Source organism: Manis javanica, chromosome 1 (assembly GCF_040802235.1).
Source record: "Manis javanica isolate MJ-LG chromosome 1, MJ_LKY, whole genome shotgun sequence".
Lineage (NCBI taxonomy): Eukaryota > Metazoa > Chordata > Mammalia > Pholidota > Manidae > Manis > Manis javanica.
In genome coordinates this window covers 231,188,651-231,201,579 of record NC_133156.1, presented here as the reverse complement: position 1 = coordinate 231,201,579, position 12,929 = coordinate 231,188,651, and the positions used below count along the sequence as shown (strand labels likewise).

Sequence of the window (12,929 nt, the reverse complement as noted above, 5' to 3'; positions counted from 1 at the left end):
AGATCACCATCGTCATTGTGGATAGAAGGAGAGTTCCTGTGGCCAGGATTCTCCCCTGGCCCTGGTTGACTAGCTCACTGCACACCTGTGGGCAATACATGGCTGTTGACTCTATATAAAGAGCTTAACCCAGTGCTCGGGGCATGACACGGTGGCAGGGCTGCAGGAGAGCAGAGCAGAGGCTGGAGTGGTGGCAGCGCCGAGGACAGAGGCCCAGAGGACGGCTGTGTGGGACGGCTGTGCAGAAAGGCCCGGAGAACGGCTGTGCGGGGCGGCTGTGCGGACAGAGGGGCCCAGAGGCAGAGACCGGCTTCCTGCATGCAGAGTAAATGGGATTTTAGTGACTGACCTGCCACCTGGAAATAAACTTGGGTATAACCCTTTCATTCCAAGAATGTTTTGCTGTCAATTTCTTTGATCACACTGAATCCATAGTGAACTTGCCCCGGGCTGAAACCCACTGGCAAGACACTCTTTCACTCAGGGGTACTTTTTGTGGGTACCTTGGAGCTTGTTCCGCTGGTATCCTCCTGGCGCAACTCATAGAAGGCAGGTGATCTCTCTCCTCACCTTGGAAGGCATGAATACAACAGGGTTCTCTGGGAGTCTGTGTGATGTGACATTCAGCTTCTCCAGGTAGTTCTCTTAAGCACATTCCCTTTGAAAATGGCTTCACATCCACTTTGCCACAGGTCCAGTTAGCCCTTGAGGGAAAAATTTACACGTGTTTGCCCCAGCTTGTCAGAGGGTGGTCTGCTCCCTCAGCCTTCTCCGTCTGGTTCCCCGCTCTGCTGCCTCAGGGCTTTCTAGCACTGGCTTCTCACAGCAAGCCTTATGCTTCCCAAACCCCAGAGATCAAAAGTTCTCTGAGTAGTCCCTGGAAAGCACTGCCTCCCTTAAGAGAAGAAAAAATGCCGCAGTGCTTCAATCTCGAAAGAACTCTATTCCCTTAATGTGCACCTTTGATCCTCTTACATATTTAAGGTGGGGATTGGCTAAAGGCATAGAAGTCAGGTTTCAGATGTCCCTTTACAAGTCCTGTGTAATATGTGATCTCATGCTTGTCTTAATGTGGGGTGCATGGCATCTATTCAGAACTGTTACATTGCACAACTCTCAGGGGCATCATTTATACAAATTTTTTAGAAATATAATGAGTATATAGAAAATATTGTGAGTGGTGTCCCCTGGAAGTGTGAAGCTGAAGGCCTGAATGTATTGTCCTTGGCTGTCAGGTGAATTCTGTTACAGGTAATAGTAATAGTGGAGCTAAAACTTACATATTGTTACCATGTGCTATGCAGTGCTTTAGGTGCTTTACCTGTTTTATTTAGTCTTCGTAACAATCCTACAAGACGGGTACTATTATTCATGGCTGTTTCATAGATGAGTAAATTGAAGCCCAGACTTGTTAAAGTTACACAGCTAGCAAGGGGCAGGGCCAGAAATCAAACCCAGAGAGTAGGGCTCCTCAAGTTGAACTTGTAATTGCATCCCACACATTTTGCCAGAGGGGCTTACTTTACTCCATCTCCTTCTGTGGCAATCTAGATGGTACAGCCTGGGCCCTGGAGCTGGGCAGACGTGGCTCAGGGTCCACGCTGCCATTCGGTGGCTCTGTAGCTTTAGATAAGTTACTTTACTTTCCCTGAATCTTAGTGTCCTCATTTAAAGATTACAACACACAAGGACAGGTTGTTGGAGGAATTGATATTCATTTACTGTTCCTACTTCCCTGCAAAGAGAAAGGGGTCAGAACCTCATAAAGGTCAAATAAATGTGAAGTTATGGATAACTACATCCTTGGAAGGGAGGTTGGGAGACCGAAATCGTTACTTAACTTCAGTCAAAAATATCAGTAAATGCCTGTAGGGTGCAGGCGTTGTAGCATTGGTTTTTCTGGGCAATGAATGAATGGTCTAGGCGCGCCGAGGAAGGACGAGGTGCCGAGGGGAGGGGCGGGAGGGCGTAGTTCTGCTGTCAGCTCCTCCGGGGCCACTGTGGGACCCTCCTCACGTAACGTCTGCCTCATTCTCTGGGGCAAAGGGCTCCTGATGACGCAGAGCATGCTCTAGGTAAATGGTAACAATTAGTACGGCTAATTCGGACCCGTCCCAGCGGCGCAAGGAAGGCAAGTTCCCGCTGGACCTGGGCCGCGCTCGGGCGTCGCGGGGCGGTCTCTTCTTGCGCAGGAACCGTTCTCCCGGCGCCGGGGCCCTGCCCGGACTCGGATAACTGCAGGCCGACGACCGGAAGCGCGCGCGGCCAGAGCAGCGTGGCGGTGCAGAGGGAGGAGAGCGAGAGCGGCGGGGCGGCGGACGGAGCGAAAATGGCGGCTTTCTCGGGTGCGTATGCAGCTGGGGCGGGGGCGGGCGGCTCGACCCATCCGCGGCCGCTGGGCGGCTGCCGGGGAGGCCCTGGGGCGGGGGCGGGTTGGAGCCCCGCGGCTCCGGAGGGAGATACCCGGGGAGGTCCCCTGGGTCCCCGCACCGCGTGGGGACCGGGGGCGGCCGCCGGAGGCCCGGTCCGTGCGCCCCGGCGGGGCGGAGAGCGCCTTTCTGTCCGGGTGCAGGCAGGGGCTCTCCCCCTGCGCCTGCTGTGTGTTCGCCGGCCCCCGCCTGGCCCGCGGCTGCGGAAACACTGCGGCGGCGTCGCCGCAGCAGCTCCGGGAGCACCTCTTTGACGTGGCAGTGGCTCGGCCACCTTTTTCTGCTCCCGCCTGCCGGGGGCTTGGCAGTTACGAGCCGCAGGGCGTGGGAAGGGGTCGGTTGCTACAGACCATGCTGCCTCTCCATTTTTTTCAGGCCCTTCCAGAGCTAAAAGTGCAAGGCACAGACCTGGTAATTTCTTGAAACTGTTACATCGACATAAACGTTAAATATTGAAGCTGAAAGGAATACATTCCCATCCGCGTACACACTAGCCAGCATCAATTTTGAGAAATGTTACTTGTTGTATGATACTCTTTATTCCAAACGGGACTTGGAAGTGGTTTATCTAACCTAGTAGTTGTTTTTCCATCCTTTATCATCCTCCGTTTATGTGTACAGTTTAATGAAGCTGCAATAAGCTTTATATATGCTAAACATGGTAAATTTATATAGTAATAAACGTTATCAAGTGAGGCCTTTATCTTTTAATGTTCTTAACCTATTGAGAGGACTTCAGATATAACACAGTATTGTACTTCAGTTTTTTCCGCTAAGAACATTAGGAATTCCGAATCTTTAGTAATGTAAGAGTGTTTCTGATTGTTTCAGTTGCATCTCATAATAGGAAGCAAGGGGAAATAACTTAGAGTGGCAGCTTTTTTCCTCTTCCCAGTTCTCTCCTAAAACAAGATTTTAGAGCAAAAACGTGTATAGAGTTCAGTTTTTTCATTTTGTAGGTTCACTTCTTTGGGAGCACAATTTCAGGAATGCTAGCATAAGGGCAAGAGTCTGTGATACGAAATAGACAGAAGTAGAATTAAAGAACAAGAATACTCCCTTATGTGTTATAAAAGTTATAAAGAAAACATGGTTTCAAAGCAAACATTCAGAGAACATAAGAATGGAGAAAGAATTATTTGGAATTTGTTGAAAGCAGTCTGGTTGCTGCTTGCAATCAAATGGTTTCATCAAGAGCTTCAGCGTTCATCCCTTTTTTCAAGCATTTTGCAGTTTAGAAGAGAATATAGCTAGACTCTAATGGGAGCAATTCTTAGAAAACTGCGTGACTAGACAACTTTAGATCTTGATTAGTTTTTCAATCTGTGAATTTTCCTGGGGAGGCTTAGAGGTAGAACCTTCCTTTTTGAGAAAGATTTTTATGCTTTCCCATGTCATCAATGTTTATATTAACTATTTTACTTAATAAAATATTAGTGTTTTCTCTGTTGTGTTAATTGCTTGTATGATTCTTCTCACCCGATGCAAAGGAAAAACTACTTTTGTAGTGGATATATTGCATTTGTATATTTGTTTTACACCTTTTCACAAACAGTTAAAAGAAATACAAAATTTCCAAATTCGTTATATTTGGGGCTTGGGAGTATTTGAGTATTGTGAATTCTTACTAGGAATATATACTTTTGTAATGAAAGCTACATTTTTATAAATGCAGACTTGAAACAAAAATCATTTCTTATTTGGAAAGGTGTAAGTAAACCGACTGACTGCATCTTGAATGACTCCCCACCACAGTTCATTTAAGAAATGACAAAATCCAATCAGAAATTGCCCCATCTCTTCATTTAGGACTGTCTTTAAAATTATTTAAATATGTGAACAGTTAAGAACAGTAAGTCTTCAGCTGACATTTCCAGTTACCCCCAGGTTTTTTCTTCTGCCCCTCTTTTTCCCTGTTAACCAGAGTTTTGATTCTGTCTGCCAGTAAATGAGCGGCATCCATGTTACCTCTAGATGAAACAGTCACGATGTTGGTCTGGAACCCTCTAACTGGCAGATTTTTCACTAGTCATAGGAAGGAAACAATGTGACTGCTATGTATCAAGTGACAAGTATGTGAGAGATACGTTACATACTATTATCTATAATCTTCCTGTATCCCTACAAGTAGGTAATAGGAGCCTTCTTTTCTACGGAGAAAACAGGTTTAAACTTGCCCAAGGTCACATGCCAGTAAGTGAGAGCTTGGACAGTGCCGCACTCAGAAGGTGCTGTATAAACTGAGCTGTGCATCAAAGCTTTTTCTCTGTTCTTTTTTTAAAACTAGTATGATTTGAGTTTAGGATGTGTGGTTTCAAAATTAATTTTTATTTTCAGAGATGGGCGTTATGCCTGAGATTGCGCAAGCTGTGGAGGAGATGGATTGGCTGTAAGTACCTAAAGCTTAAATGTACCTGTGACAACAGTGTTTTGTAATTGACACGTGTTAGGTATTTTCCAAAATAATTTGGGGTTTATTTGGAAAAGTTAAATTGTGATTCTTTACAGGAAGTTTCCTTTTTAAACTTTGATAAAATTTAGCTGAAAAAGAATGGTAGTATTTACCAAATAAAATGTTTTTTTAGGATTATAGTTTAACATGGCTTCATTAGTGTAGGTCGTTTTTTTTTTTTTTTCTAACTAAATTCTTCAAAATATGGTTCTTTTAGTCTCCCAACTGATATCCAGGCAGAATCTATTCCACTGATCCTAGGAGGAGGTGATGTACTGATGGTATGTTTAAATTTGGTGAGGTGGTGGGGAGCCGGGGATACACAATTCTGAGGCTGTTTGTGACATGTTTTAGAGGCCCAGAGGCTTAAAAATTATATTTTCACCAAATTAATTTTATTTGTTCACATTTAGGATACATATACTGAATCCAGAGTAACTAGATAGAAATTGTGGGGAACACAAAGGTGAATAAGGTGCAGTCTTTGCCCTTGAGAAGCTTAAATCCAGTAGCATGGTGAGACATGTATACAGATGAATACCATACAAGAGTGAATGGCACCTGCGTAAGAGATGCAGAGTACCACAGGGTTCAAATGGGGGTCCAAGTCATGCTGCTCGAGGGATCATAAGGGGCTCTGCTTGGAGGAAGTAGATTTGGGGCAAGGTAGGATGGAAGAGGAAAGCTGTCTAGGCAGAAACAGTGAGAAATGCAGGATCTGATCTTAGAGTAGTTGAACTAGATGATAGCATAAAATACATGAATGGGGTGAGTTGGTATAACTTAAGATAAATGGGAAGTATACAGTGGGTCAGATTGTTTGAGCTGATAAGTGCCATGTTAAAGAACTGGTATTTGTTGGCAGTGGGGATCATTGGATAATTTCAAGTAGGGATGTGTTGCATGTTTAGGATTGTGTTTATAAAGAATAAATTGGTAGCAGCTTGTATAGTTCTGTGAGACTAGGCACTGCTAGGATACTTTTGTAGTAATCTGGCTTAGAATCATGGCTTGGATTTGAATGATAGCAATGGGAAAAAAAGGAGAACAGATTGGTGAAGGAATGGGAGGGTAGTGCAAGATTGGCAATAGTTGACTGAGAAATCCTGAGGCACTGTGAAAATGAAGCTGGCTAGTCAAATATTAACGATTTCCATGTGGTCTCATGATAATTTGACTTCTTTAATTGACACTTAACCTGTAAAATCAACTTTTTATTTTTTTCATTTAGGCTGCAGAAACAGGAAGTGGAAAAACTGGTGTAAGTAATACATTTAAATTGACTTACTTTATAAGAGTTGATTTTTAAAGCAACTTCAAGCAGTAGTTTTTTGAAAGATGGAATAAAGCAACTTTTTCCAAAATGTAAGGTATTCTTTGCTTGCCACTAAGAGGGATATTTTTGTTGTCAGCTGAGTCTAAAATATGATCTGTAAGAGTATGGCTTTAAGAATATAGTTTTAAACTGGTCTTGGAGACAGAGTTACAGTGTCTTTAATGTTTATATAAGCATGTCTGAATTTCAGTGCAACAGCTCCAGTAATAAAGAGATTGCAAATAGAGTTTGGTCTCCTGTTGACCTAGACTAAAGAAAAATGTCAGACTGGATGATATTTTTCCATTGTAGGATCATTCTGCAGGTACCCGTTGCTTATTGCTCTGGGCTGTCAGCTAGCTCCTGTTTCCTTGATTTAGTCAGTTCTCTTATCTTACTGGTATTTTGTGTTTGGGCAAATGATATTCAAGCAGCAATGTGGAGTAAGCTTAATTGTGTAATGTACATGCATAACTTTTGTTACTTATTGCTGAATGCTAATGTAGGGAACCATTATCTTTTAATAGGCTTTCAGTATTCCAGTTATCCAGATAGTTTATGAAACTCTGAAAGACCAACAGGAAGGCAAAAAAGGAAAAACAACAATTAAAACTGGTGCTTCAGGTAATTTTTACATATTAATATTTTCCTCTTCATATAGATTAGTCTCATCCCTGGCATTTGCAGAGGTGAGGTTTAAGTGTGCCTGTTAATTATCAACATCTTGGGGGGTAGGTATTGGCATTTGTACCCTGGAAACCAGGGATGCTAAATGTCATTTATAGCATAAACAGTGAAAGATTGTCCCTCCTGAAATATTAATAATGCTGTCTTTGAGAAAACACTTGCATTTTGTAAGTTTTAGTTATTTTAATGTTATTCTTAATTTGATACCTTTTTATGCTTAATGTTAAAAATAAATTGGTACAATCTTTTATGAAGGTATTAAAGAAGGATTTTACAAATAATTGGAGTAAAAGCCCGTGATGGTGGGAATTAATGCCTTCCACAGGGAAAAGAGGCATGTGTTTTCCATTTAAGATACGAAAGAAAGAGTCTAGGAAGTTAAAATGTAAAGTGTAAACTTTAAGGTCAGTTTCTTACTTTCAGTCTTGTCTACATGGGGATTGGTTCTTTACTAGGGTTTCTGGTCCCGTTTGGACCATGGACAGTCTCACATCAGTTTCCTTATCTTTATGTTGCTTTTATTAAATGGTCTCGGAATTCCATTCTGTCTTGAATAGTCTATGGTTTTGTTATATTTTAACAAAATTTTTTCACATTTTAAGTTTTGTTTCATGATAAACAGGATTGTAACAAAATTACAAGCTTAAATGGAGTGAACTTGGCATGTCAACATTTTCTCAGTAGTTTGAAGGTAATAGTGTTGCATAGTCCATAAAGTTAACTCATTTGTAAATGAATTGTGAGATAGATAACCAATATAAACTATTGGTCTATTCAAAAATACTTTGATAACTTGTAAAACTATAAAGTATCATTTATGAGAGAGATGATAAAAGAATCTTTCCAAAGGAGAATAACTAAAATAGTGGTCCCAAAAATCGTGTCCTATGAGGAATAAAGAAACCAGATACTTAAATGTATAGAACAAGTAAAAAGGAGAAGGGATACTGAAGAGAAAAAAATTATTCTATAAAGTAGAACCAGGACTAATTAGAAATAATCTTAGATAAAGACCTCTGTTTAGCTTAAATAACTCCTAGTAGCTAGAATGAACCCACAGTGGAAGAGAGAACCTCAAGAGAAAGTTACTTCTCCATCATTCAAAGTATTTAAGCAGATGGTTAGATACCATTTGACCAGAAATAATCCAGAAAAGATTTCTGTCTTGGGAGGAAAGTTGGGCTTGAAAACATTAGAATTCTTTCTAGCCATTATGATTCTTTGATTATCTACAGACTATTGCAGTGTTTCAGAAAATGAAAATGTAAGCCCCATTAAAGTGAGGAGGAAAAACTTTGTGATTTTTGAATGTGATATTGAATTATTTAAGATAAAGGAGTTGCCTTTTTTTTAATACTGATAAAATGATAGACACGGATATGTTGGTCAGTTGTTTACATTATGACTGAAGTCAACCTGTTTTGTTACCAAACCTTCATTTTATCAATGCCCTCACAGTTATGACAAAGATCAGTGCCAACTAATTCAAAGTGCACTGGAGCAAGTGAGGGGAAAAGGCTGTAGCCCCAGATGGGCCAGGAATTATTATCTTTGACATGTTTCAGTTTTGCAGCAACACTTCTACTTGTATATTCCATGTAATGTGTAAAATTCAGCAGAATTAAAGTATCACAGAAAATGTGCAATAGTTTATTTTTTATAGTATATTTTTAACACAGTATGTTTGTGAGTAACCTCTTGATTTGTTTAGTGCTCAACAAATGGCAGATGAATCCATATGACAGAGGATCTGCTTTTGGTAAGTGGATTGATTTTAGCCAGGCATTTTTAAGTTAGAAACTTATTTTAAATAATACCTGAGAATATAAAGAAAATTATGAAAAAGAGTAGTAAATGAAGATTTAGTTTACCAAATATGAGAATATAGTCACTACAGTTGAATAGTACTGACATAGGAGTAGAAAAACAAGCCAGTGGAATATAATGGAAATAAATAAATACATAGGAAAAAAGGTATTTCTTTTCAGTGGGAAAGGATAATTTATTCAGTAAGGGTATTGTCACAGTTGATGATCCATCTGGAGCAATATAAAGTTGACTTACATCATAATTACAAACAAGTTCTATGTGTATTTATGACTTAAATATGTATACATTAAAAATTTAAATGCAGAAGACTACATGTACAGTTCAGAGATGGAAGAATTTTCCTAACCCAAATAGGAGACTCAGAAAGTGTAAAAGAAAAGGTATAGGTATATTTGTATGAAATAAAAGAAATTATATATATACATATGGAAAAGATACCACAAAAAAGTTGATAGACAGAAAATAAATACAGAAAGAATACTTGCAATGTTGATGAAAGATGAAGAATTCTTATAAACTGGTAAGGGGTTCTTATGTAGATAGCAGATGAAGTATTAACTTGTATGGTAAGAAAGAGATAAAGAACCAATCAGGGTAAAGGATATGAACAGCTCACAGAAGAGCAAATCTAAGTGGCAATAAACATGCAAAAATGAAGTTTACAGGTAGTCGAGAAATGGACATGAAAGTTACAGTGATACGTTATTTTATACCCATTTGATTGGCAAGAATACAAAAGAGTGATAACTGATTTGACGTATTGCCTTTCTGGAAAGCACTTTGACATTACCTATTCCTGCAAGGCCTGACCTATTGGAATGAAAGTGCCAGGTGCAAGGATGCACACACAGAGCTGCTTGATGCCGCACCCTTTGTAATGAGTAAATCTACCAACAAAGTGAATGCTGTCTTGGAGAATGGTTAAAAGGCGAAGGCATATCCGAGGACTGTGACGAAGAGTGAGGCAGAACTGGTGTTGAGTTTGACATTTTCACGAGGTATTGAAGAGTAAGAAAAACAAGTTCAGAGAATGTAGAATGGGCAAAAACAGACATAGAGGGATCACGCCCAAAGCAAACAAAAAACCCCAAACTGCCACTCTCCGCTATCTGATACTTAATGCACATAAAAGTTTTTATCTACATATGCATAAAGAATTTTAAATACAAAAATTTTAAGGAGTTGCCATTGCTGAAGAACTTTTTAAAAAGATCAAAGTTTTACATGATGTCATACCCACATGAGTAAGAATTAATACTTTGAATAAATAATTTCTGATAAGTGAAGTAAAATGTGTGATAAGGTCTTTTTTTTTTTAGAAGTTCTATGTTCAGGTGCTGAATATGGGTTGCAAATCTGAACCAGGACGAAAGTTAGAGTTTCCTTCCAGTATGAAAGCCAAATGCTTTACTTAAAACCAGTAAGCACCAGTAACACTGACTGACTGTGATGTATAATGTACAACTTCATCTTTAGAGTTCAAATATAAGTGAAGGAATAATAGGTGAGACTGAACAGTACTTACTTCAGAATGCGTGATTTATGTCATCTGTGCTGACATAGTTTTCTGCGTTTTTCTCATGTCCAGCAATTGGGTCAGATGGTCTTTGCTGTCAAAGCAGAGAAGTAAAGGAATGGCACGGCTGTAGAGCTACTAAAGGATTAACGAAAGGTATTTATACAGCATTTGTACTTGCATAAACTTTTGAGGTAATATATTAATATGTGAACTTCCTTAAAATAGCTTTAAATCAAGGATCTGAAAAGATTTTTAATATCACAAGAAGATTCTACAGTTCTTCGAAACACACAGATTGTATTTCAGAAACAAAGGGGAGTGGCTACATGGTAAATGAACCATACATGTGTAATTTATATAAATCTCAGAAGTATTGTGCCCTTGTAGGAAAGCACTACTTTGAAGTCTCCTGTCATGACCAAGGGTTATGCAGAGTTGGGTGGTCCTCCATGCAGGCTTCCTTAGACCTAGGTAAGTGTTTCTAAAATAACTGAATTTACTGATTTACATATTTGTGGGTTGTGATCATTTTATTGTAATGGGGAGCAAAATAATAAACTTTACAGACAATGTTTATATTTTGGAAACATGGAAATAGTAATATTTACCTATACCTCACCATGTTCCAAAAAGGATTTGAAATACCAAAAATACATGTTACAAGAGTATAAAATCAGAAGGAGTACGATTAGCAATATGAGTGAAGTCTAAGTAGAGTCAGCACCACATGGTACTTCTGGATGCTCCTAGTTCTTGCTAATATGTAAACTTCTTTACAGCGCTTTAAATTTTATATTTACTCTCACTGCATGAGTAAAATACGTTTTAAACCTAGGTACTGACAAGTTTGGATTCGGCTTTGGTGGAACAGGAAAAAAATCCCATAATAAACAGTTTGATAATTATGGAGAGGTAAGTTACGTCATTGACTTCGTCATAGCATTAGTAAGTTTTCTCACATGCTTGATCACTCGTAACAAGACTGAGGGTAGAGAAGTGATTCCCAAATTCAGGTGGATTTTTCTCACTTTCCACAGAACATTTCACATTTGGACTTCACTGAAGAAATGTTACAAATGGAATATTTTTCTTGTGTGCCATTTATTACCTCCAAAATGTATTTATCTTCTGTTTTCACCCCATTTTGATTCTGGCTTTGACTGTAGTACATACGTTATTTGCACTTCTTATTTTTAATCATGGTGGATCTCAGTATACTTGTTCTGGGAGCCTAAACACCGTGCTGATTCTAAAAAGCCTGTCAGACGCTTCTACTGCTAGTATATATGATAGGCTATATTAGGTGTTTTTAGACCTGACCTTAGAGCTTCAAGGAGTTTTGTGAAACACTAACACACACATTTGATGCAGCTATATTTGAACTTTACTATTGGCTTTCTATTAATAGCACTTGACTTTCTGGTTTTCTAGGAATTCACTATGCATGATACTATTGGATGTTACCTAGACATAGATAAAGGGCATATCAAATTCTCCAAAAATGGTAAGTTTTCTGTGGATATCTTAGAAGATACATGATACCAATATTTGTGATTTTTACAGTTCCCTCACCCTTGCCTTCAGTCATCTCTCCCCTCCTTGCCCTTTTTTTGTTTGTTTGTTTGCTTTTAGCAAATACTGAGCATTTGCTCTGTGGCAGGCACACTGGTAGATGCTGGAGACGCAGCAGAAAGTGGAGGAAACAAACGCGTTACGTTGTGTTGGGCTTACCTCCTGGTAGGAAAGACAAATACATGTGTGTTAGGTGAGAACAGTGCACTGAAGGAGAGTGTGATCTGCCTGGAGAATGAGCTGCCTGGGCATGTGCTGTTTCATGTATGATGACCAGAGAATCATCCTGATAAGAAATCCAAAAGAACTGGGTGGTGCGCCATGCGGATGTCTTAGAAGAGTATTTCAGGCAGAGTTAACAGTAAATGTGGAGGCCCTGAGAGGAAAGCACATTTGAGGTGTTTGAGTAACAGTGAGGAGGCCGACGGGTCTGGAGTACCCTGAACATGGGCGAGAGTGGTAGAATGTTAAGCCATTGAGGTAGTGAGGCCAGGCCATATAGGGCCGCATAGGTCATGATACAAACTATTCTGAGTGAGATTGGAAGCCATTAGGGTTTTGAGTAAAGAATTGCCATCTGTCTTTAGCAGTGTTGTTATGGCTGCTGTGTTGAAAATGCGGGTGGGTGGGAGGGGGGGGCGTGGTGGCAGTAGGCAGGGAGCCAGTTGGATGCCAGGAGTTCTATTTGGGGCATGTTAAGTCTGAGATACTTATCAGACATCTCAGTGGTGAACTCAAATAAGTAGTTCAGTGTGCAAGTCAGGAGTTGAGGGGAGAGATCAGGATTGGGAGTCAGCGCCTTACAGATGATAGTTAAAGCTGGAAGACTGGATGAGATTACCTAGGGAATGAAAGTGGATAATAACGAGGCCTGGGGATTTCTTACGGTTGGAAGTCAGCAAACTGAGAATGCAGCAGAGGTGAATGAGGAGGGAAGCCAGGGGAGAAGAACCACGAGAGATTGTCCTGCAGTCCAGGTGAAGGAAGGGTCTGAGGAGGAGAGAACGACCCAGCTCTGACCAGCGCTGCCAAGGGGTCCTGCCTAGAAAGGGAGGGATAAGAGTTAACCACTGGATTTGCCACGTGGCGATCATTAGTGAGCCTGACAAAGAGCTGTTCTGGTGG

At 40.3% G+C, this 12,929-nt stretch overlaps 1 protein-coding gene across 2 annotated transcripts in view; it reads left to right on the top strand.

Moving 5' to 3' along the window:
- The first annotated feature begins 2,191 nt into the window (after window positions 1-2,191).
- The window catches only part of DDX1 (DEAD-box helicase 1), a 37,272-nt gene continuing 26,534 nt past the window's right edge, over window positions 2,192-12,929 (top strand). The window contains exons 1-10 of one of the 2 annotated variants that reach the window (XM_073216353.1): window positions 2,192-2,345; window positions 4,767-4,818; window positions 5,099-5,162; window positions 6,113-6,142; window positions 6,724-6,820; window positions 8,595-8,642; window positions 10,302-10,385; window positions 10,620-10,703; window positions 11,068-11,144; window positions 11,664-11,736. In XM_073216353.1, coding sequence (XP_073072454.1) covers window positions 2,330-2,345; window positions 4,767-4,818; window positions 5,099-5,162; window positions 6,113-6,142; window positions 6,724-6,820; window positions 8,595-8,642; window positions 10,302-10,385; window positions 10,620-10,703; window positions 11,068-11,144; window positions 11,664-11,736 — 625 coding nt within the window. In that variant the 5' untranslated portion in view covers window positions 2,192-2,329. The remainder of the gene's footprint in view (window positions 2,346-4,766; window positions 4,819-5,098; window positions 5,163-6,112; window positions 6,143-6,723; window positions 6,821-8,594; window positions 8,643-10,301; window positions 10,386-10,619; window positions 10,704-11,067; window positions 11,145-11,663; window positions 11,737-12,929) is intronic. The other variant, XM_073216350.1, reaches the window with a different exon arrangement.